The 27126-nt window shown below is 42.2% G+C and overlaps 1 protein-coding gene across 1 annotated transcript in view; it reads right to left on the reverse strand.

Moving 5' to 3' along the window:
- Window positions 1-27126, reverse strand: part of LOC122798580 (hepatocyte cell adhesion molecule-like) — a 607511-nt gene that overhangs the window by 382837 nt on the left and 197548 nt on the right. Inside the window, exon 2 of the mRNA XM_044067644.1 lies at window positions 13335-13643. Within this exon, the coding sequence (XP_043923579.1) occupies window positions 13335-13643 (309 nt within the window). The remainder of the gene's footprint in view (window positions 1-13334; window positions 13644-27126) is intronic.

A 27126-nucleotide genomic window follows, 5' to 3' on the forward strand; every position in this document is an offset into this window, starting at 1 on the left:
CACCCTGTACAGTCCAGAGGTATACACATAATCCCTTAGTGCACAACATGTGTACCAGGCCTGACAATATGGATGTAGACAGCCATGTAGATGGGTATAAAACATAACGACTGGTATACATTTGCAGCATAGGTTATGCATTCACAGGACACATAATGACTGCTGGTACAGGGGTGCCATGGCCACATACTACCCACTAGATATTTACATACATCTGTCTGACATACATGGCTTTTAAGGGAGGCCCGGCAGCAGTACATCTGGCAAGTATCTGCACATGACATGTCACTGGGTAAGTACACTAAGCTGCTAGGCATGTAGCAATGCACTGTGCAGACTACAGGAAGACTGGCTCAACACTGGCCTACATCTCCTATTGTGGAATGCACATGTACCTGCATATATAGCAGGCTCAACAGGCATGTCAAAGTACAGGGTAAGATACACCTGTGTGAAAGTGCATAACACCACAACCAATGTGAACACAGCCACATATGCTAAGCTAGCATAATATTACAGTATATAGTCTATCTGTTCTACACCATCCTCATATGTGTCACTCACAGAATGACCCTACATATACTGGGCTGCTACACAGTTTAGTCTGATGGCTGTCTGTGGTATGGGACATGTGTGCTTATGGCCCAACAAACATGCACACCAATACGGCACCATACAGTGGGGCAGCATGTAACATTAGATAGAAGGTGAACTAAAAAATGACATCTACCACAGTCTGTACACAGGCTAAAGTACATATTAACAATACACACACTGCTGACATTCACCATAACTACACAGACCTCAGTACTGTACAAACATCCACAGAATCTCCAGGTTATGTCATGGAATATCACAGCTACTGTACATAACATGTGTAGCAATCTGATATATCACTGGCTTGTTATCAGATATGATGACACTAATTATGGTGTACAGCACATATGCACCACTTCATATACAACATATGTACAAAGGTTGACAGAGGTGTGGCTGACAGCACATACACAGGGCCAATATTGACATGCTGCTGTGATAACCTCATACATTTACTGTTGTAACGGGGTTTGTTGCAACATATGTCCTATGAGGGATATGAAGTCAGTAACTGTCACAGCCTTCACCATCTACAGACTGCAATCCTCACACAACCTTCTGCATTCCACAGATAGATGCTCTGTAGATAACACATGAAACAAAAGGCACAACACTGCCCAGTCTGCAGATGACCCTGCAGATGGGGATTCCTCATAAACATGGAACTGACATGGCAGGTATTGTGACATGCACGACAGTCATATCCACACAAACACTGTTAAACCAACATTACTCCAAATGCAGTATAGCAGCACTTACAGTCTGTAGTTAGGTCAGGCACATCCCCCTCCTGTTAGCTGCCCTCTTTCCACAGTGTATGTTGTTAGAGGTAAATCCCCAATCCATCTGAGATGCTGTTTGCCAAACAACGGATCTAGTTCCTGCTCACAGTGCATAAAAAGGGCCAACACCACCATGATGTTCCTAGATATTGGAGTGTGTTTCCATGCAATTGGCTATGGGAATGTTACCACAGCTATTCCACATGCAATCAGCTAGGGGAGGACTGCAATACATGCAAAGGCCATCAGCTGATCATAAGCATCACTTAAAATACACATGCTGCTGCCTAAGCAAAGCAGGTGTGGGTCTCCACATCCACCAGAGAGGGTGTGGAAGAGGCAGATGGAGGTAAATACATGCCAGGGAGGGGTGAGAGAGTAAAACTGAAGCATTTTTGTGTCACACACCTACCAGCACAGGGTATCAAACCCCCAACAACTATGCAGTGCTATCACAGTTCGATGTAGTTATTGGATGCGCCACATGGATTAACTGTTGTGGAGCACTCAGAACATATATGTGATGGTGAGTGACATCTGCAACAGGGATACGGTAGACATACGGTAGGTGATGTACACGTGCCTGTCCGCATGAACAGGTGCCAGTGTCAACACAGCCACACTCTCACAGGGATGCACACACATTCACACACTAGGCAGGACCAGGAGTACAACTCATCAGTAGTGGGATTGACACACTACATCACTATGCAGGTATCACATGCACCACATGGGTCATATGGAGGTTGTATGGGCAAAGGTTATGAGGAGGTGTCAGACATCAGACAGCATGCTTCAGTATACCCATGGGGGCTGTAGTGAGTGTGGATGTGGACATACGCACCATACAACACACAGGGTGCCAGTTCTGACATGCATGGGTGCATGTCTGCACGGGTGTGTGGTGGTCGACTGTGCCAGCAGGCTATACAAGTGTAGGCGATGAGTATACCTTGGCATCAGGCCACATGACAAAGGTCTGCATTGTGGCTCAGGGATGTAGTTTCTGCATTTTGCCCACACAGGTGAGTATTGTATCCCCCATTCAGTCACCTGGATGACTATTGTGTGTGTGTCCAATGCTGTGCATTGCTTGCCATGTATGTGTTCCGTAGTCCATGACATGGACAGTGTCTAGGATTTGCACACCTCCCATATGCATGTACAGTGACATGTGGAACTGTACCTACGGTGTCTGGCCCATGTTGTGAACACAGATTATCATCAGATGTGCCAGTTCTGCCCACCTGTGGCAGGAACTGGTAATGGGTAGCAGGTTTACCCTGCACCTACATTGATAGTATGCTAACAGCATTTCCTGATGTCAGTTTCATCTGTCCATACAGGGCATGTTGTTAGGTATGGTATGTCCATTGTGTTTCACATGTAAAGGCACCACAGGTGCTGCAGGTGTCCATTGGGGAACATGGGGAAGGTGCACTGTCTGCATGTACGTGCATAGTGGACAGATGGGCAGGGTGACATGCCCTCTGTAGCCCACTGCTATCACTCCATAGTTAATATCAGTGGCCAGTATGCAGTGTACTACCCACATGTTAGCTGTTGCCTAGGCATTTGTGTGTGTGTGTGTGTGTGTGTGTGTGTGTGTGTGTGTGTGTGTGTGTGTATGAGACATGGATCAAGAGTGTGCTCTGGGTAATACTGGGGTTGTTAACTGTGATTGCCTGGCCTTGATGTCACATGTATGGTATGGCTTTGCACCCCAGCCTCTCAGCTATTTTACATCTGTTATCCCTGTATGGTTGACATTGTGATATATATTAGGGCCACCATATAAGAAATATGCAAAACCCACTCCCCATTGGCCACAGATGTCACACTCACAACCACCTCTACACAGGATACAAGTTACAGACACACACACACACACACACACACACACACACACACACACACACACACACACACACACACACACATCATGTCCGGGAGTAAAACCTCTACCTAACTAGTTTATTACACTACAGCACTATGCAGTTATAGTACGTGCCATGGACATTACTGGAGTACTCCTTCCCCAAAGGTGCATTTCACAATGAATGACATCAGCAGGATTACCAAAGTAGGGCATTTGAAATGTATTGTGATTGACTAGTCTATAATACATGGCTCCCTACACAAACACTGAAACACACACAAAACATCCAGAACTGCCATGGGTGGAGATGGAACCCTACCACAGTTCTAAATCACACTCCAGCAGTACACAGTTATCGGATGCACTACGGAGATTACTGGGCTACAACCTTCCCAGAGGTGTATTTCTAGGTGGGTAAAATCAGCAGCCTTGCTAAAGTTGAGTATATGAATTGTAAGGAGTGCAAGTACCCTAAAAAGCATTGTTCTCTACACAGTCAGAGATAGACAGATATGCACACACACATTCTCCAGGTTTGGGATTAGAACACCTAACTGCTTTATCACACGACAGCAGTACACAGTTACAGGACACTATAGAGATTGCTGGGCAACAACCTTCCCAGAGATGTATTTCTAGGTTGGTGACATCTGCGCCAACAGCTGCAACTGCCAGATATGTGTGGCCCACTGGTGTTTGCAGTCATGGCCTTCATGTATTCAAGTGTGTGGCCTTCATGTGTTTAAGTGGGTGGCATTAATCCCTATGTCACTTGGTGGGTTGCCAACTGGCTTACTGACAGAACCCACACTGTAAAAGTAGCTGACTCCAAATCCAGCTCCAGACAAGTGACAAGTGGAGTACCTCAGGGTTCATTCCTGGGACCTCTCTTTTTTGGCATCTACTTCTCTGAAGTACAGGCTAACACTAAGGGACTCTGGCTAACAAAGTTCGCAGATGACTGCAAACTGGGAGCCATTATTGAATTCCCAAATGATTTGGATACTTGACAAAAGGGTCTTACAGAAACAGATGCTTGGTGCCAGAGCCATGGGCTCAAGCTCAATGCCAAGAAATGTATAGTTATCCCCTTTGGGAAAAAACATGTACCCATGAATTATCACATAGGTGGCAGTACACTAAACACAGAAAGTGTGATAAGAGACTTAGGGACACAGGTGGACAGTGGTCTCACCTTCAATAACTACATCACCACAACAGTCAGGAAATCCTTCTATGTGGTACATCTCATCACTAAGGGCTTTTCATCCAGAAAAAAGGAGGTCATTGTCCCACTGTACTCATCCCTCATTAGACCCATTCTAGAATACAATGCCCCATTTGGTATGTACCTCTCAAGACATCTGCAACTGGAAAGGCCGCAGAAATACCTCACTAAAAGAATCACAGGCCTAAAGCAGATGCCCTATGCTGACCACCTTAAAAAACTCCAGCTATACTCTGTTGCATATCATCTACTCCGAGACGATCTCTGCTTAACATACAAGGCCATATCAAACCCAGATCTGTCGGACATGCTACACTTAAATAATTCCCAATCCCTCAGAGCCACACGCTCCAGGGATCTAAATCTTGTCATCACAATAAACAAAACATGCTGGAGGGATAGGTTCCTGACCCAGACTCCCCTGACACTGGAATAAACTGCCCATACATGTCAAGCAGAGCACCTCTTTGGCCCTCTTCAAAAGGAACCTTGATGATTGGATGGGAGAAAGGAAATTCACCCCGGGGATCACATCAGTCACCCTGCTAGACAGGGGTCCAGGGAAGTAAATAGTGTGGGAAGAAATAGCCAGGGAATTGTTATGGCTAGGCTTCTATAGGCCCTAGGGCCGATAGCCTAGTACCAACCTATGAACCTATGAACCTATGACCATGCTAGTATGACCTTTCAGTATCTTGTAGACTGACATTGCCTTCATTTCTCTAAGTATGTGAGCATGCCCAGTATGGCCATCTGTATTGAATTTGTGGATCGTGTCCAGGTAGTTTGTGCTGTAGTGCTGACCTTTGTGTTGTACACCAACAGGTAGCATGCTGTCTCTGCAGGGTATCCATCGATCATTTGGCTTTGACTGTTACTGCATTTCTGCATAGCAGGGGGCACACCTAACTGTTTCTATATTTCTACACAGGAGTGGGGGGCACACTTGACTGTTATTACATTACTATGTAGGATGGGGGAGGCACACCTGACTATTTCTACATTTCTACACAAGGTTGGGGGGCACACCTGACTGTTTTTACATTACTATGTTGGATGTGGGGGGCACACGTGAAACATGTACACATTCGCTATGACCGTACTGGTATGTCAGGTACTCCATTTCATTATGTATTGCTAACTATCATGCTGACTAGAGGCATACCAGTGTACTACAGATCATGGCTTTGGTTGCCCTATATATTATTGTCTGACTTCCTATCCTTCAGAACTAACATCCCACTGCCTGCTCTGCTGTGTTCAGTCTGTGTAGGCCTGAGGGGATTAACCATAGCCGTCATTCTGGGGCCATGGCACATGCTCTGTTTGGATTTGTCTACACCTGTCCTGCTGGCTGAGACTGTTGTTGGGTATGTGAACCGTCCTGACGGGCATGTGTGGGTCATATGGACACACATGTCACACAGCACATTTCCTGCATTGGGTTTTATCACCCTGTGTAGTACTGGCTACTATGGTGACTCCAGTATGTATTACAGATGTCATGGTGCCACTGTGGTTGTCTACCATCTGCTGCCATAACATTCAGCCACCAAATTCCCTTGCATGCTCACATCCATACCATAACTACAGGTAACAACACATTCTACTCCATTTGGCAATTGGTAGGTTGACTGACTTACCTTGAGGGTGTACCAGACTTGCAGATGGTGCTGGAGGGCTGCATATGTCGGATGCACATAGTACACTCCATACACATGGTTGAGCACAGGTAGTATTATATTTGGCATCCCTTTTGCTGTATGTGCGAGTCAGAGAGAGGTGTCATTCCCTGGGTCCCTACTGTGTCAGTGCATGTGCTATGTGTTGCCTCTTTGCCAAGGCTAGGGCATACTGGGCACGCCTCCTTCTGCCTACTGGGGCAGGCTCAAGCTGTTCCTCCTCTGGGTCACTCTGTGCCTGTGCAGGCCTTGGCATTGGTGGGGGGCTGTGTGGCCCTGCCCCATGCTGTTTCTGCTGCAGCTGTTTCTGCAGGATCATATTGTGTAGCATAGCACATACCATAAGAATTTGGGTGCATGTAGCCGGTGAATACTGCAAGGCTCCATCGGATGTGTCCAGATACCGGAACCGTGACCTGAGCATCTCAAACACATGCTCTATTATATGCCTGGCCTGTGCTTGTGCCTCATTATGGTGTTGTTGTTCAGGTGTGTGTGCATTTCTGATGAGTGTCATCAGCCTCGGCTCCAGTGTGTACCCAGCATCCCCCTCTAGGTGACCATAGGGGATGTCCCCATTAGCAAATCTCTGGTACAGCTGCATCAGATGCCATATATGGGAACCATCATAGCTTCCAGTGCAGCCAGCACACACATTCATTATAATGCCCTGGGCATCACAAATGACCTGGCAGTTGATGGAGGGAATGCCCCTGTGGTTGATGTAAGCCCTACCCTGCTCACCAGGTGGTGCTTTGATGTGTATGTGCGTGCAGTCTATAGCACCCACTACCCCAGGGTATTCTGCTATTTAGTGGAAGAGACGCGTATTGCTGGTTAACACCTCACAGGTGTTGAGGAAATATACATGATCACCGGCATGTGCTGACATGGCATCCAGGAACTGGTGGAATACTCTAGATGCTTAAACCTGTGAGATCCCCATGATATCCCCAGTTGTGCTTTGGGAGGTACCTGTGGCTAGTATACCTAGCCCTACACATACCTTGGTATCCACTGGGATGGGTTCCCCTCTGTCAATTTGGTGTGTCAGGTGTGGCCAGCACAGCTCAACAATTTGCTGTAGGAGGTCTCTGTCCACCCTATAGTGTTCCACTATCTCCAGCTCATGTAGCCCCTGGTAGGTTACCCTGGGTCTGTACACACTTCTCTGTCTCCTCACTGTGGGTTGTTCAGCAGCATTCACATCCTCACCACCCTCAGCCTCTTGCACATGTTGTTCTATGTTGTCTGCTGCAGCCCTTCTCATTTTGTAGGTTTGTTAAAATTTCCCCACTTGTATACACTGGTGGTGTAGAGTGTAGGAAAAAACAGAGGGGGAGGTGTTTGCTTAGTTTATAGCAGTGTTCTGGGCTGGGCTGCTGTCTGTGTAATTGGCTGATTCTGATACATTTTACCTGCCAGATAAGCTAGCTCTCCTTGATTACCTTCCTACAGCTGTTCTACCTTCCCATTGCCTTCCTGTTTAAGGCCTGTGTGCGCACCGTGCTAACAGAGGGCTCAAATGTGCACACTGCTGCTATTTCCTGGTTTAACTTTTTTTTCTTCCTAGAAAACCCAGTGCGCAGTGCGCGCACCCGCTTAGGCTTTGTAAAGAGTGCAGGTTTAGACACACCCCCTAGCTTAGCTGTGCTAAGCTAGGAGCAAACCAGAGCCACAGGGCTCCAATCCACTTACAGTATGCCTGACACCCCCCACATGATATCACCTACCTCCTAGGCTTGCACCCAGCTATTCCTATTCTTAAACTGCTGGGACCTGTCTCACATGCTAGGGAAAACTGGGATTCACTATCCTTCCTCTCATTTGCATAGGACTGCTTGCTAATGCATAGTTACATGTCTCACACTGAGACTCCCCCCTTAGCAACCAATATTCACTGGCCAGGTTGTCTTCTGCCTGCTGTTGACTTACATGGCAGAATACTGATTTTAGTAAGAATGCTTATTTTAGGTTTATTTTATTATTTTCCCCCTGATCCCATTTGCGCTTTGCTGCCCTATGCTTAAACAGCCAACATCGGCAAAAAAAAAAAGTAGATTTTTTATTGTTTGCAATGCCAACGGCCTTATACTTGGCCATTGGCATGCTTCTTCAATGATATGCAGCTTTTATTTGGAGCTGTCATAGCTCTGTTTTGGATTTTGCAGAAATTAACTCTGTTACTAACCGAGTACATTTCTGCAGATAGCGCTAGTCTTGCACGGACTATTGCAAGCTTCCTGGATTGCAAAATCACCTCATTTGCATTAATTTCTCCTGCAAATGAATTGATTTGCATACCAGGGCTTAGTCCATGCATGATTAGTGCAGGAGCTCTCATGCACCCCCCCTGCAGGCTGTTCCTGGATCACACAGCAGACATATTGCCTGTGTGAGCTCCTGCACTAATCATGCATGCCGTGCAGGGCATAGTGAATCCGGGGATGAATATTTTTGGTGACTGTTTTTTTTGGTCTCCCTTTACCCTGTAAATTTCAAAGCAAGAAATATAAATATGTGAACATCGAAGGAAACAAATACAAGAGAAAGAACTCCTTTAAGGATCGAGAACCACAAACTCTCAAGGAACTGTGGAATATAACAAACAACTAGTATGGAACTTATCGCAGAAACAGTTAACAGAAGCTGAACTTTCTTTACTTAAAAAAGGTTTGTCTTTATTCCTTCTCAAAGGGCTGATTTAGCTGACACTATTAAAGAGCTGAAATTGTTTGTATAAAAAATAACTCTTAAAGAGCAGTTTGTTTTTTCTGTGTCACATTAAAGTTAAAGCCAAGTGCTTTTTGTCCAACATTGTCTTCCACTCTGGAAGTTTTTTCAAATGTATGTGAACAGATTTATAATCTTTTTGAAACCAATAGTGAGTATAAATGAAATAAGTTTTATAACTTAAAAAGGAGAGACAAGCATTTGAAAATTTATAGAGATATAGTGACATTGTAATGCGACTAGCCGATAAAGGCAATTCCTTTGTTGTGTTAGATAGAGTATTATGTCACTACTAATGAACACCATGCTTAGAGATGATAATACATATACCATCACAGAACTTTATTCTGTACAAAAGTTAATTGAAAGGTTCACCAAGTCTCTTGTTAACTGCTTGAAGAAACAGTTATTTCTAAAGAACTGGTCCAGTATCTAATAGTAGAACATCGTGCCGTACCTACATTGAATGGTTTGTTGAAAATACATAAAAATCTTGTAACTCCAGCTTTTAGACCCACAGTTGCTGGAGGTGGATGGCTAATCGAACTGGCACCTTTATACGAAGAAAGACATTTAAGACCCATTTTAGACAAGTATGCTATTGTTTTGTGTTATACAGAACATTTCTTAAGTGATTTTTCCTCTTTTCTTGAGAGTTATGCTGAAACTGGTACAGAGATTATGGTAACTTTAGATGTTATGTCTCTGTTTACGGTTATACCTAACCAAATAGGTCTTTCCTATGTAAAAAATTTTCTTAAAGAAGGCTATCTCACTGATGAAAGAATATAGTTTATTTGCTACCTTATAGAGCTGGTACTAGAATATACATTTTTCTATTTGAGAAGCAATATTACTTGCATACCTCTGGCGTAGCTGTGGACACATCCTGTGCCAATAGCTACGCCAATATGGTCATGGCATACTGGGAAAATGTAAACATCTTGAATGTTGAATAATTTAATGTGCATGTAAAATTCTATCGGTGTTTTGTTGATGACATATTTTTTGGAAAGAAGACCTTGAAAGTTTAAATAATTTTCTAAGTGCTGTAAATTCAAGTACACCCTTTCTTAAGTTTACTATGAAACATTCTTGCACTTATATAGATTTCCTTGATGTTATCCTGTATAGGGCATAGATGGAAAGCTGCACACTAAGATATAGAAAACCATGTTATAGACAGTTATCTTGAACATAATAGTATGCATCCACCTCTTGAAAATGTGGTAAGAGGTAATCTTTTAAGAGTTTCTAGGCTCCATGACCAGGAACAAGAATTTGAAACAACTGGGTGTTCCACTAGTATGGAATTTATAGAACGTGGTTATAAACCTTTTGAAGTTGGTAAAGCATTTGAAAGGGTCAAGTTAGACAGACAAAGTAGTGGACGCCCATTTTTTTCACGTAAAGAAAACATAAGAAAGACTGCCCATGATAATTATAGCAATGTAGCTTATTGTATGACTTTTAGTACTGACAGCATAGATATAAAAATATTATTACAAAAAATTGGCATATTTTATCTTTTGACCCTATTCTATGTGAGTTTGTTAGTGCAGCCCCAAATTTTGTTTATAAAAATAAAAAAAATAATTGAAAAGACAGCTTTGTTTCCCTAACACAAGTAGACCACAGCAACCTATTATTAGAACAACTAGATTTGGTACCTCTATCTATGGTAAATGTACTTTCTGTAAATACATTGATGTATCCAATACATTTATATAACCAGACAATGGTAATCATTATGTTTTTAAAGTTAAAGCTAATTGTGACACAAAAAACTTAATTTAGCACAGTGAGTGACTTGTTCAAAATTTTATATAGGAAAAACTAATAGGTGACTTAAGGAATGAATTAGAGACCATTATTATCCTGCTAATAAGGGCCACAATTATAGTGTCTTAGCTAAACATATACTAGAGAAAGGCACTAACCATTGGTTTAAGCTTATGGCAGTAGAAGTAATTTATGAAAGTTTTAGGTTGGTTGATATAACTAATGTCACAGAAGGGAAAGAATTAAGATGGATTCTTAGACTATCAGCACATATAGGTTCAGGTTTGAATTAATCAGTACCTCTTAAGCCAGTTCTGAAAAAAAGAAAACTTCTTAAATAAGCATACTGCTATGTGTATGTTTTTATGGCAATAGCGTTTTATGGTTTCTGTCTTAAAAGCTGTGCCTTCAAATTTTTATGGCTATTGTACTTGAATGTTTTTATTTGTAGATATTTAATTGATTGCATTTTAAATATTTGAGATGCTGCTGATTTTTTGTATGGTCTGAAGAAGTGATTTTATCGCGAAAGCGCTCACCTGTGTTCGAATAAAAGTCTATTTGGATTTTACACTGCTCTTTGCTATCTGGTTTTTATGGGTTTGCTGTGGTGCTGTGTTCTACTTTTTTGTTCATAGTTACTGAAACAGATGATGTCAAACATGATTCTTGTTAACCAAAGCACCAGAATTACTGCTGAGATTTGGAAGTATGGACATCTGTGAGAGAATATTAATTTACAAAAAGAGATGCATTTTCTCCTCATATTTCCTTCTTCATTCAGTAAATTTACAGAGTTTTTGTGTTCCTCAAGAACTGTGTGGTTGAAATTTAACAGAATTATCTCAATGGGTAATCAGGATATTTTCTGAGAAAAGATCATAGCTATGGTCTAATTATAACTTTCCCAAGGCTTTTGCAGAGTCCCAGACAAAGGAAACTGGTTATTTTTGGAAACTGTCCCCATCAGTTTCTTTACAAGTGATAGTGTAGAAGGCCTACAAGGAAAGCTTGCCTTTTTGCTGATGACGCAGTGTTATGATACAGGACTGGACTGGTGAGGAGCAGAAATTTGACAATACTGGACCCAATCTCTAAAACATCACAGATTAAATTCATTGCAAATGGAAAATAAAAAAAATCAACAATGGAAACAAAAAAAAAAGTTAGTTCACAACTAGAGAGGAAGCACAAGTGAGAACAAATGAGGAAAGGGGCCTGGTTGTAATTATACCAGATGGCATAAAGGTAAGCAAGCAGAACCAGCATAATGAGACAGTAAGGCATAATAAAAAATTATGATACAAATACAATAGGTTATTAGTAAATCACAGTTTATTATTTATGCATACAGAGAGTTGGTAAGCCATTTTTACAAAAGAATGTGCATTTTTCATACCTCATCATATGAAGGGCATGGCATATATTATGCAGTTCAGAGACAGAAACAAAAACAGCCCACAGTCTTATGTCAGAAGCCATATAAAGAGATATTCAGAGCTATTAACAGTCTCCTACTTAATATTTGTGGCAATTATATAAATTTGTGGCAATTATATAAATATACAAAGTTAGAGCTTAACACTACTATTTGGTGTAATTGACACACAAATGTCATGGGACATGGGGTAGGCTTTGCAAAGTAGTGTTGGATTTATGTATGCTGTTTCAGGCTCTAAACAATTCACTAAGCACTATTTGTCTCTGGCAGTTACAGTATGTCTGCAGTATTGAGGCTCCCTATCTACCTTTTACTGACATTGTAGTACAAAACATTTTAAGCCTAGCTAAGATAGCCAAGCTTATCCAAATTTACCAAGATATTGCTGACATGTGTCAATACCCCCAGAAATTGTACTGTCATGATATATGCCTATATGATACATCAGGCATCTAAAGGCTGCCCCTGTCCATTAGGGACAGTTGCCAAACCAGGGGTAAATTTGCAACTTTCTATCATTGGTCCAATTTATGTTTAAATAGGGTTAGGGATGACCTATGACTCACATGGAAGGGAATCCTGTTCTAGAGAAGAGGTAATCTTTGAGACACATACTTGCCTTTCCAGCATGTCCTGTTTATGTTGCAGATGAAGTTGAAGTCCTAAGATCAGCTTATACTGGTATTTGTGGTGCAGTGACTTGATTGCATCTGTGATCTGCAGATCCTGGCCCCTAACTAGTAGCTGACTGTGACTATCTTTGCTCAGCCTGATCAGTGGGTCATCTATGCATCTCACAATAGGGTCTCCTATGATTAAAATATTACATTTGCATTTTGGGCTTAGAGATTGAGACACCTTGTGATGACTCTGTTTGTGCCTTGGTGCATGTTGTCTTTGCAGGGTGCTCTAGAGTTTGCTAAGGATAGTTGTTTTTTATGTGATGTCTGGGTGGTCTTTGAGCTTTTGGAGGATTTTACATTTAAGAGTCTCAACATATGTGGGTCTATATATCTGGTCCATATTATTTGTAGTGGGCTTAGTGTGTATGTCATTGACAACCTTTTTGGTGTTGGTTGTGCTAGTGAGAATGTTGCCTTTTTGTCAGTGCATTTAGAATAGTATAGAAAATATTAAGAAGAATGTCCATATCTTAAACAAATTAGATTTAATTCATGCATCTATTGTATATTAACTGTATGCAACTTACCATCGACTGTGAGTTGAAAACATTTCTTCTTCGTACCACCTATGAATACAGAATGGGTGCCTTCATCTGTCAGTTTCAAAAGATTTAAATGAAGGAATGTTTGAGAAAATGAAACCCTGTGCTGAAAAGTAGGATGTGTAATAGTAACATTGTTTGCAGAAATAACTATATTTTGTGTTTCGTTCAACTTCCATTCCAACATAAGTGAGTTGTTGCCCTCAAACACATCGGATATGTTAAAGATTATTGATTCTCCCACTGCACGTGCAAATCTTCCTGGTATTTTGCAAGGCTCGGTTATGACACAGACTAAAAAAAAAATAAAAACAGAATTAAAATGGTATTGCAAAAGAGAATATAAAAATTCTATTATTTCCATCTTATACAATTGATAAATTGTAGTTGATAAACATTTACATTTACTAAATGGAAAGGTGAAATTCTGCATCAGAAATGGTAATTAAAAAAACAGCCTTTAATTTTCTGTTTATGAACTGCCATGTCTTACAATAACATTTGTGGAGAATTAATATTATACTAATTAATTTATGTTAAACAATAACAAAGTCAAAAACTGTGACTATATTAATTGTGCATTACATACCCACATTTTGGTGAGTATTGTTTTTGCTATTGTATACTTCACAAATACCATTGTCCACCAAATACAGAGACTGTCCCCAAATGCTCTTTATGTTGGACATTGACAATCATATTTCCTTGTTTGTTATATTCAACTCAAGAGTCAAACACAACTGGAAGAAGGGACTGAGTGCTGACTAAATGATTTTACTGCCTCATGCTCTCCATACAGTTACTAAGTGAATGGTGTACAGTGTGCACTGTCACTTGAACTGCTTCTGATAGATATAATGAGGGAGATACTTTAACGGATACTGACAAATTATTTTGCATATTGAATGAATATGCAAAAGTCACCATTCATCATTAATGGACTGAATCCATTTACACTTCAAAAACATTACATACTTGATATTAATCCAGTATGGTACCATTCTTTATAAGCCTTGCTCTCCACTAGTTTTAGCAAAAACAAACTTTTTTCAAAATGGTACAGCTTTCTGACACAATCTACCCTCACATATTACAAATGCTACGAACATGACATTTAAAAACAGATAAAAAACAAAGTCTTTAAATAAAGCAAGTGTCTGTACTTTGGCCTACCTAGATACTTAAAGATAAAAAAATTTACACGTCCCTACGTGTACAGTCCTTACGTACTGACAACAGTATTTAAAGGGTGTATAATGCATTTGAAAACATTCACTGATTGCAGTACTTAAGACTGTAAGTGTGGGAAATGTGTAAAATGTAGGTAATGTGTGAGTTTTAGACTCACTGAACTGAAAGTATTTTCCATTAATTATTGTAGCTACTTTCCCCTCTTTTTCTAATAGGGACCCTCAGTATTGCAGCAGGTAAATTGGTTGTATCAGATTACCGTATTTAAGATATAAAAGAAAAGATTTTCAGGAAAATATCATGTGTGTATTTTTTGTGCCTCAAAGTATTATTTCTAATTTATGTTGTTAAACCTGCTATTGTCACAGAAGAAAAGCAAGATGGACAGGGAAAACTTTTTGTTTACCTATGTCTTATAATAACAAAGGAAGTAAGCAGTCAATGTTCACACTCCTTACATAAATGTTTCCTGTTTTTTTTGCAGCTTTGTTAATTTATTGATTGAAATTCTATATGTAAATTTTATATACATGTTCTTAGATACAACATCATATCTGTACAGTCAAGTTAGATTCATATTTACTCCAATTTCATTTCCTGAACATTATTTGAATTAGATGGTTTGCAGGCACTTCTAGTCTTCAAGATACATTCATTTTATATCTTATTTTAGGGGGTTTCATCTGTGGTATGTGAGTTTATCCATCCATTTTGTAAACTGCTTGACCTGGAAAAGACTATGCTAGCAACTAGCTGAGCAGAGTAGATATGATGTCCCTATCACCAGTGACATTGTCTATATTATCTTGGGGGACTCCCCATGTGTACCAAGGAAAGCTGAGTGACATAATTCCTCTAGCATGTTCTGTGTATGCCCATAGTATCCTAGCAGCAGCTCATGCTTGGTTACCTCTACCCAACAAGGTGAAGCTTCTATTACAAGATCTTCAAAATGTTATGCCAAATTAAATAAAACTAGGCTTAGGGGTACACTACAGCACAATCAATGAATTTTGCCTAAAGGTAAACCACAAAGAATAAACCATAAGGCTACCTCTGATTCTCCTTAGCTATTATACTTGCTTGTTATCTTGTTTCCACACAAATTCTGAAATCTGGTAAAATATTGCAAATAATACAATGATTTTCAGCAAAAACTGAAATCTTCTGGGAAACAGTTCTACTCTGCTGTATAATCAATAGTTTAGTTTAAAGGTTGTAAAAGAAGGAATTAATCAATTTCTTGACTATAATCGCAAACTTAGCTGAATGTGTGTGAGTAGACATGTCAGTCTGAATCCATCCACCCATGCTTATGAACTTCAGCCAAGTCCTATAGACGTTCTTTGTGCAGCCACTATTGCTCACAGGTGGGGGTAGGGGGCACGCGTACATCATGAGGCCTTTCTTCTGGATCACCTATGCATGCACGTGTACCTACAGGCAATTTCAAAGTTGCCAGTCTGCCTACTGCATGTCTTTGTAATATGGGAGGAAACCAGAGCACCCAGAGAAAACTTATGAGAACACAGGGGCGACATGCAGATACCACACAGAATACACCCCATCCAAGAACCAAACCAGAAAATCTTTTGATATGTGGCAACAAAGCTATCTAGTACACCACTGTGCTACATCTGTTAGTCTGAATGGGTGAAGGTATTAAAGGTAGCACTCATGCATTTGTCATATAACAATAAGAGAACAAAGAAGAAGGGAGAACATGAACTGTACTAAACTGAAGTTGTAAGTAAGGTAGATTACAATGTGATTCTTCTCCTTTCATTTTACTATATTATACTCATATATTTTCCCTTTCACTTTTTTATTTAAAAATACCTTATTACTTCTTCAAACTTTTGGGATCAAGCTGAGTTAATTTTTAGCTCTGAAAGATTGTATAAGAAAAGTAAATAGTTTCTATACTTTATTTAACCTAAATGTACTTTTATGACTAGGTTAATTGCAGAATATAACTAGTGTCTCTTTTCTTCTGTTTATTATGCACATTTTGTAATTCTGCCATTTCTTCTGTTGGATTTATCAAAAAAAAGAGTGTGGAGAGTTCCTGATGCCCTGGCCAAATGTCCCTTAATAGAATAAATACCAATTTGGGTTTCCATGAAAACAGGCTACTAGCCTAGTGGGACTAACTTGTTCAACAAAGTATAAAGAAAACATTCCCCTAGATTTAATAAATTCCATGTAGGCATAGTGTAGAGACTACACAGAATGTACCATGTCCGTGTACACAGTTCCCCCTCGGCAGCTAGCCATGTATGTTAAACATGACACATTGCTGAGGGAAAGCAGTGGGACACATTTATTGAATCAGTGTAGGGAGTGTGGTGTAACTGTGTCTGCAGATGAGTAACACACCCTGCACTGTCCAATAGGAGTATAGCAATGTAATTTAATTAATTAATTTATTTTTTATAAAAATCATGTTTATGCAATGCGGCAGAAAGTGTAGCATAGCCAAGTGGTGCCGGGACACCAGACATCTAAAAATAGAAGCCGGATGTATTTTATTTATTTAAAGGTCAAGTTTAAGCATAGCTGAACAGGTTTGTGTGGTGCGCCGCTGTGCTCAGCAGTGCTTAAAGGTAGCTCAGAGGTATATGTAAATGTATAGCAGCATTCTACATATCCATGTGGCCAAGTGGGTAGAATCATGACTTCATGTGCAGTAGGTGCAGGGTTTGACTACCTGGAGGAGATATAAAGAATTTATTTTCCAAATACAAATTAGACTAATCATTTATAAATCCTGATCTGCTGTGGTCAGCTAAGCTCTGCTAAGATGTGATAAGCCTTGCTAAGCACTACTTAAACAAGATACATTTTAGCACTGCCTGGCAGTGCTTGGCACCACTGGGCAGTGCTTAGCTGGTTTGCGCACTAAGCATTCCTAATTTAAGCACTGCTCAGTTGAGTTGAGCTGGTTTGTGCTGTGCTAAGTGATGCTCCGTATTTTAAAATATTGACCAATAGCATGTAAGAGAGGGAAAACAGGCTATATTAAGCCAGAGTCAAGTCTGGACTCCTGGTAAAAAAAACATGAGGGCTGGCTTATGCAGGGAGGTTACCAGGGCTCAGAGTGCAAGCCAGAGGCCCGGGACTGGCTAGCTAAGGACCTCACCAGTGCAACTGATATCCCCCGCACAGGTGAGCAGTGTCATTACCACCATGATGGCATGGAAAGAAGGAAGGGGGCTCTCTTGGACACCTGAGTCCAAGAATTCTGGGCTAGGTATGTCCCACATGTATGTAAGTGCCATTACCTGTGTTTCACCAATATCTAATCTTGAATATCTGCTACACTGGTATGCATAATGGTGTCCTTCTCTCCCAACAGCTGCAGAGGAGAGGGCACACAACTTTGAGGTGCATGCCAGGCACTTCGCCAAGTTGGTCTGTGAGTGCTGTGAGTACAGTTGAATTTTGCTACCTATAGTCAAATAAGCAAGAAAGAGTAAAGCAATACCTGTGATTAGGTATATACAGTAAAGATTGTATTGCAGTGAATGTGGACGTATACCTGTACTGCAAGATGTGCAGACTACCAACTGTACTGCCATAAGCAGGGAAGACTAAAGCATTAACCGTAATAAACTATTATAAGCAATAAAACATAGTAGTGCAATAACTGTGGAATTACAGCTGTGTTCCAACACCTTAATAATTACAAATGTTGTGCAATAAAAACATGAAATTATATCAATAACTGATTGAAGGTTTCTCTAATAAAGTCAGTTGTGCAATGACTGTGGTAGTAGGACTATTTTTCAAGAAATCAATTATGACAACTATTGTGCACTAAAAACATGAAATAGTATCTGTACCATATGTCTAAAAGTCTGTTGTGCAATAGGGCTGTTTTGCAAGAAATCAATTATTACAAGTGTTCTGCAATAAAATGACACAATAGTATCAGTACCTGCATGAAGGTATGTCTAATAAAGTCTGCAACAACCGTATCTTCAGAGTTGTACTGTAAGAAATCACTTATGACAACTGGTCTGCAACAACACATGGAGCAATAGCGATAACACCAAGGTAAACCCGTACAGCAGGATTGTCTTGTTTACACTATTGCATGTCAGCTACAAGCATTCAAGCTGTGAGGTACAGTGCTGCAGTCTGGTATAACAGTGTACTAGTTGTACACTGCAAATAATAATCCATAATTGGATACTGGTTGCTGACGTCAGAGATATTTCAACACACTAACAATGTAATGTGTACACCTGAATTCTACATAGTCATATATACATTACCTAGTATCTCTGTCATGCATGTGTGTTCAACTGTCACTGCAGTCAAGTATAAATCTGTACCAGGATTAGCAGGTCATATTCTGGTACCAGATGAATTCTAGGCAAATATCAGTCAGATGTAATGGGATCCTATCTCGCCTCATTCATAACAGATGGGTTCGGAGCCGATCCGGCTCCGCCACTATACTAGAACGAAGTCTCTCATTGGCTGGGCTACCCCTTATCCCACAATGCACCATGCCTGCTTCCCCAGATCTTGTTTGCCGCTTTTCAAGATGGACGTGGTCTCGACTTGGCTGGAGCTAAGTGATTTTCTTGACCTTTTGGTCATTTTTACTTAGGGTTTCTGTCAGGAATCTCTTAAACAGCTGTTTTAACAGCTTTGTGAGTGTTTGTATTGATTTTGGAGAAAATTTATATTTTATTGTTTCTCGTGGACTGGGCAAGGCCTGTTTTAACTTATTAGGTTTTTTTCCCTTAATGGTGACAAAGTTAGTTTTGGGCTAGGTCCGTTTTTAAGTTAGAGGGCTTTGGCCCACGTAGTTTCCTTTCTGTTATTTCACTGTTGTGGTGGGCTAAGCCCATTTAAGTTAGAGGGTTTTAGCCCATACTTCAGTACTACCCTTTGTGTTATTGCTAGTCACTTGTGCTTTCTTGTCAAAATGTCTAAGGAGCAAAAGTCGGGTTTTAAGAAGTGTGCAAAATGTAATTATAAGATGTCTATTACAGACAGCCATGCTATCTGTGTGTACTGCCTAGGCCCTAAACATTTACAGGATTCTTGTAGTGTATGTCACGCTTTCTCCTCCAGGGTTCTCCAGGAGAGGAAAAATAAGTTAAGACTCAGGGGTCTGGTTAAGCCTTCTTTTGAAGAAGCTTTGGCTTCTTCTCCAGCTTCCAAAAAGAAGAGATTGTCGGCTCCGACCAGTCCGTCAGGCCCGACGTCTAAAAAGCATAGCTTGTCGGCTCCGACCAGTCCGTCGGATCCGACAACTAAGAAACAAGGCTCGACTTCTTCCTCGGCTCCAATGGCTTCGGAGCCAATGGCTGAAGAGTCTGCCTCGGTGCTTCTCTCCTCGGCTCCATTGGTTTCGGAGCCGCAGCTTAGTGCATCGAGAGGCCATTCACCTGTCTCGGCTCCATTGATCTCGGAGCCGATGGAGGTTTTCGGCTCAGACTCTTCCCCCTCAGCTCCGAAGCTGCCTTCGGCGCCGACACTGTTGCAGTCGGTTCCAGTCTCAGCTCCGACAGTGTTGGAACCTTTTCGGAGCCGATCTCCTGCCTTATCGGAGCCGAGGCAGATGTCTTCTTGGCCCCAATCTGTTTCCTCCAAATCCTCTAGGCTATCTGATTCGGATTTGGATAGGGTTATCCAGAGGCTGTTCCAGTCCCCAGTTTTTACCAAAATGATCTTGGCTCCAGCCCACGCGGCTATGGAGCCCACTCCACATCCCATACATTTGATTCCTCCTCCAACCCACTTGGAGCCGTTGGAGTTGGTGCAGGTGGATCGGAGTGGAATCGTCCAGTCAGAGCTGGGACCCCCTCGGAGTTCCCCTGCTCCGACTTTCATTCCTACCCTGTCCTCGGTGTCAGGGTTTAGTACCGGGTCTTCCTCGGCGGGGTCCGAGGGCAACACTGTAGAGCTCGCCTCTTCGATGCCCAGTCTTCCCCTCGGGGCATCTGCCGCAGGCATTCCGGGTACCTCTGTGGTCTCTCAGCAAGTGCCCTCTGCAGAGTCTGGAGGTCCTGCTTTTGAGGCCATGAGGAGTGCGCTGGCCATGACTTTGCCGGTTCAGCAGGTTTCTACCCCACCATCCCAAGTTCTGGGTACTGGTGCTTCTGGAGACATTATTTCCCACGACAGTGGGGCCCTGGGGCCTGAGGATACCCCCTTGGGGGGTTCCCTTCCTCCAGGGGGTCCTTCTGAATCTGCTTCCGATGAACCCCCAAGGAAGAAACTGTGCAAGAGGAAGCACGTTGATTCCCAGGATGAATCCGTCACTTCAGATACTGACCTCGAGGATGTGGAAGGGTCCCCTAAATCGTCCTCGGATGACGTCTCTTTCTCGGATATCCTTGAGATCTTGAGACAGAGAGGCTGTTGGCAATCCAAAGCCCCTTTCGCTGAGGAGTCAGTTTTCCTCAAGGCCTTTGGGGCCCAGCCCTCCTCCTCCTGGGTGTCTCCACCCTTCGACGAATTATTGGACTTAATCTCTTGAAGGGTGTGGGAGCATCCTGACACAGTGGAACCGGTACCCACCAGGCCCAATAAGTTTCTTTCAGCTCCTCCCCAGAAAGAATTCCTCACTAAAGGTGTTGCAGTTGATGTTATGGTGGTGGCATCTGCCACTCAGCAGGACGTGGTAGAGGCTTCAATGTCTATTCATCCTCCTAATAAGGATTCTAGGAGCATGGATAGGTACGGGAAGCGTACCCTTTCTTCAGCGACCTTTACCATGTGGTCCCTGAACTATCTTTGTCATTTTACAAGGCTCCAAAGGGACCTCCTCAAGGAGTTAGGAGAGTCCCTTGTGGGTAACCTTCCTGAGGCGTTAGCTCAGACTGTAGGCACCCAGATGACTACGCTGAACTCTATTGTCAACTCGTCCATGAGGCTCATCTCCTATGCAGCCGAAGGGGCGAGTAGAGCAGTGGGTACAGGAGTGGCTCTTAGGAGACAGGCCTGGTTACGCTTGTGTACATTCGCGGAGGCCTTTAAGTCTTCCTTCGCCGACGCCCCCTTTGATGGGTCTTCTTTGTTTGGACCCAAGGTGAAGGACACTCTTACTCCATGCGAGCAGGAGGGCAAGACCTTGACTGCCGTTGGGGCCCGTTTTTCTGCTCCCTCTAGACCTTATCCCAAGGCTCAGAGAGGAGGGGAAAATGTGGTTCAGAAAATCCCAAAAATTCTTCTCTACTCCACCGAGTGATCCCCCCTCCAGAGGCGGGGGGGGACTCAGGAAGACGCCATCCTAGAGGTGGCAGAGGCCCCTGTAACTCTGGAGACCGCGAATCCTTTCATGGTTCCTCCTATCCTCAACGTGCCTAGGATGTGGCCCGGCTGTGCTTCTCCGGAGCCAGTCGGGGGTCGTTTTGCGAAACACCCACAGGCTTGGGAATCAATAACCAAGGATCAGTGGGTGCTTCGCATTGTAACCGGAGGTTACCTTATTCCCTTTTTCAAGCCCCCTCCTCCTACAAGGAGAATCCCGGACGTGCCACCCAGTCAATGGGATATGGCAGCCATAGAAGTTTCAAAGCTGCTAAAAAAAGGGGTCATCCAGCCCGTCCCCGCTGACCAGATCGGATCAGGAACTTACTCAAGGTTATTTTTGGTGCCAAAAAAGACAGGGGACGTAAGGCCCATTTTGGACCTCAGCCTTTTGAATCGTTCTGTGAAGAAGTCCAAGTTCCGGATGGTCATCCTTCAGTCCATTCTCCCGTTATTGGAGAAGGATGTCTGGATGTGCTCCATAGACCTCAAGGACGCTTACTATCACATATTGATACATCAGGAGTCCAGAAGTCATTTGTGCTTCCGCCTAGGAACCAGTCATTTCCAGTTTCGTGCACTGCCCTTTGGTCTCACCACAGCCGCCAGGGTGTTTACCAAATGTCTGGCAGTAGTGACAGCTCACTTGAGAAGTCTCGGATTCCAAGTCTTTCCTTATCTCGACGACTGGCTCCTCACTGCCACCTCCAAGCATCTACTGATTCGAGCATTGAGGGCCACAGTAACTTTGGGTCTCTCGCTAGGAATCTCTTTCAATTGGAAAAAATCTGTGCTGCGGCCATCTCAGCGTATCACCTTTATAGGCACAGAGTTAGACACAAAAAGTATGCGGGCATTTTTGCCATCAGAGAGAATTTAGGTTCTACAATCTCAGGTCCAAAATTTGTTACCCAAATTTCGAGTTCCTGCCAGACAGATTCTTCAGTTATTGGGTACGATGGCTGCAACCATCCTCCTAGTACCGTTAGCCAGACTGCACATGCGAGTGCTGCAATGGCTGTTATCGGTTCAGTGGTCATACCAAGAACTTCCCTTGGATCACCTAATTCTGATTACGGACAGTTGTCAAGATCTCCGTTGGTGGCTATGTCGGTCCAACCTGGACCGGGGGCGTCCTTTCGCTCTTCAGCCTGGGTACCAGCACCTCTGGTACCCAAGCCGGTGGTGCCCCATCTGCTGGCCCTGCACCACCTCTGGGTGGAACCACCTCAGGGGATGAGGTTCATCCCCCCAGAAATGGTGGCAGAGGGGCGGTAGTCACCCAGCATTGACTGCAGGCCATGGTGTGCAGGAGTCTTCTTAGGAGTTACGAACAATGCCTGCATTGGCTCAAAGGCAAACTCAGCAACCTGGTGGGGCCTGCTGGCCCTGGCACCCAGCCATCAGCACAGCCACCTTGCCCATGGATAGGGACCTAAGTCATGCTGCTGCTGCTATATGGAGGCACATGCTCCTCGGAGTCCACAACACCCTCCACATCCAAAGCGTTTATCCCCTCATGTGTCTCACACTGCCTCTGTCTGCTGTCCTGTCTGTCCTGTATGTCTGCAATTGCATCCTCTCCTACCCAACTTACCTTCAAACATGTACCTATATCCGTTCCCCAACATTCCACTCTCCTTATAAAAAAAAAAAAAAATGGGCACCTTTCCCACGAAAAAAGAATATTGCCCCATACATAGCCCTTCATTTTTCACACGTGTCCACTGGACACAACTAATTTGGTCCAATTGGCCTGATAACACATTTATGTTGTCCTCACCCCTCTTTCTGGTGTTTGAGAGCCCAAATTCATCCTCCAAATCTGTCAAAATACACAGCTGTTGCTGTAGAAGAAATGGAAATCTATGGTCTTTCCCTGCACTCGTCCTGCACATCCCTACCTGACTTTCACTATATTTTCCCCTGTTTGCCCCCATTTCACCACTGTCCTATCACGTACTGTTTCTTTCCCTTTCAAATTTTTAGCACAGGTTTGTGCAGAGCTAAGCGGCATGTCACGCAAACCTGCTCAAATCTGCTTAAAATTGTTTTAATGTGCCTTAATGATCTTGTGTTTTTCATAGTGTTAGGCACATGTACAAAATAATCCCCCCTGCCATGATTTGAACGTGGATCCCTTTTAACTACAGCCCACTAGGCCATACAGATCTTAATTAAAGCAGGTGATTTTTGGAAAATGTACTGAGTGCCATTGACAGACTGCAATTGAACCTAATGGAAGAAATGGGAGTATACCTTGGACTCTGATAAAAAATACATTAGTAGACAGCCAAATAAATATTAATAGCAATATGTTAGGCCAGGGATAACAGGTAAATGTTCACTTTTATCCAGGACATCTTTAAAGTCACCTGCTAAGCCATCAATGACACAATAGATATGTTCAACTGGGACCCTTCTGCAGAACAATTGCCTGTGAAAGCCATACACATTGTCTGCATCCATTGGTATGTGCATCACAGCTGTATGTATGCACATTTATCTGGCAAATGCACCTACTGCAGCACAGACTCAGTAGCTCAGTCTGTTAAATGCCTTGTATACAGAACACTTTGCCACACACAGTCCTGGGTTTGAATCCAGTGTGTTGCACTTCAATTACATTGTTGCGAACACAGCAAGCAATGACTGACTCATGCAATTTTATTCCTCATAGGTTACTGCCAGTGGTGGCTCGTGGTATTGGACTGCAGGACTGCAGCCCCCCCCAAGCTAAAAGTAAAGAAAAACTAAAAAAAAATATTTAAAAAAAATACTGACTGGCTTCACTGGCTTGGACAGGCTACCTGTTGCATGCGGCTGACTCGCTAAGTCCTGGAACTCGAACTGCGCATGCATGCTTGGTGAGTTCCGGGCTTTAAAAATAGCTTTCTATCAATCCAGACTGCAGTTAAGCCAGTCCAGATTAATAATGCACTTTATGTATGCACATGCCCACATGTTCATGCGTTTTTTAACCGCAGTGAATGGATATGGACATGGCTGGATGGGTTCTAATTGTTTCTCGCCTCTTGCTGTCTTCCCGTGCTTTGCGTCCTGGGAAAAAGAGAGCAATCTGATTAGCAGCAACAGAGCAGTATACACTTTCGTTTTTTTGAAGGCCTAGATGCTGGAGTTCGAGTTAGAGGAGTCTCGAAGGACAGTGGCAGCAGAGCAGTGCACCTTGACCTGGCTGGTGGTGTAGAAGAAAGAAGAAGCACTTCGAAGAACCAAAGGAGGAAAGGAATTGAAATAGCAGGTTAGTGAAGGGGGATGTAATATAACTTGTAGAATAAGATGGTTTTTTTTGGCTTTATTAATTCTTTGTTGTTGTAAAGTATTTGGTAAATAGCAGGTTAGTGAAGGTGAAGGGGGATACGAAAAAAGTTGTAACTTGTAGAATATGATTTTTTTTTATGGCTTTATTAATTCTTAGTACTAGTTGTACTTGCACTTGGTAAATAGCAGATTGCTGAAGGTGAAGGGGATACAAAAAAGTAACTTATAGAATAAGATTTTTTTTAATTGTTGGCCTTATTAATTCTTAGTAGTTATACTTGCTAAATAGCAGGTTGGTGCAGGTGAAGGGGGATTAAAAAAAAGTTGTAGAATGTTTTTATTTTTTTTTACTGTTAGCTTTTTTGGAATATTTATTAGTTGTACTTGGTAAATAGCAGGTTAGTAAAGGTGAAGGGGGATACAAAAAAGTAACTTGTAGAATAACATTTTTTTTTATTGTTGGCTTTGTTGCAATAATATAATTCTTAATTGTATTTGGTGGCTTGCTTGCATTATTATAGAAATTAATAGATTAAAACTGTCTTGAGTCTTAAGATGGCAAAGCAAAGTTCTAAATTAGTGATGTTCAGACCTCTCTCTCTCTCTCTGTGCGTGTGCACACGTGTGTGTGTGTGTGTGTGTGTGTGTGTGTGTGTGTGTGTGTGTGTGTGTGTGTGTGTGTGTGTGTGTGTGAATATTGGTTCCCAGCTGTATTGTCTGGCTATTTTATATTTTTGCATTATATTTTTGGTCCATTTCTCACAAAATTGTAGTTTTTTGGCAAATTAGTAGCAAATCATTAAAGATTGTAGTTAGAAAATAATGACATTTTGAGTTTCAGATATCATACCCTTCAGAAAATTCATACTAATGCAAGGCCTACTATTTTATTCACTTTCTATGTTTGTAAGAGCTGTATTTAAAAATTGTCCTTATGTTTGGGCCTTTGTCCCACTTCTATGTATGGCTTTGTCCAGATTTCTGTCTCTGAGGTTGAAAGGTATGACAAATATATCAGGGCCATCACAGTCAGCCAGAGACATTTCAAATTGTGACATACTTGTTGCACCCCACTCTCCCATGTAGTGACCTTGGATGTGTCCAAGCAAGGCAAGGAGCAGTTATGCAGTGTAAGTGTGCAGAGTATCCCCCCCCATCCAAGGTAGACACAAGTACTACAGTGGCTTTTCATCTGTCCTTGATTTTGCAGAATGTTCTGTTTTTCTGTCATATTTTTATACTGTTGATTTATGCTTATTATTATTCAGAAAATGTATGTGTTTTACTGCCTGTTGCTCTGTGCTTTAATGACCATCAGGCAAGCTTGTCTTGAGATTGAAAGATGCAAGTAAGCTTTAATAAGCATACTGTTAAAGAATTACCAACACTGAAAGTCTTTTTGTTGTTGCCATGCAGAGAATATTTACATAACTAGATGTTACTTGTTACTTGGTACTTTTATAAAGCTGAATATAAATTATTATTAGAACTGCAGTGCAAGGAGAAGTGGTTGGAGTTGAGCACTGCTTGTTTTTTTATACTTGATTTTGACTGGCATTCCAGTAACGTATTTAAAAAGGTAATTTATTTTTTCATGCCTCACAGCCTTTTTGTTTCCATCTAGATATTAGGTAAGCTTGCCATATAGCCAATGCATTGAAACATTTTTTTCTTCTACACTTGATTTTGCCTTGATTAGACTCTCATGACGGTTTGGCGCCCAGGGCAGAGTATTTAATTAAAGTTCCAGTTTTTGTGATTTTGAGCATAGCTCCACCACTTTCTAGTCGGCCACACCCCTTCCCATTTGCCCCACCCATTCAGCTGTCTCCTGCACCCCCACTTTGATTTGTAGTCACCAGCTGCTACTTGTTACTGCTACTGAATTATCAGCTACTCAGTTTTGCAAGTCACAGCCTGCAGGTAGGGACACACTGCACACATTTGGATAGCCTTACTATATTCTGCCTACTACTCTGCTATTGGAACTGTTGCATAACAGATGTACCTTAAGCACATGCCTCAATTG

This window comes from Protopterus annectens, chromosome 3.part1 (assembly GCF_019279795.1).
Source record: "Protopterus annectens isolate FY-2018-M chromosome 3.part1, PAN1.0, whole genome shotgun sequence".
Lineage (NCBI taxonomy): Eukaryota > Metazoa > Chordata > Ceratodontiformes > Protopteridae > Protopterus > Protopterus annectens.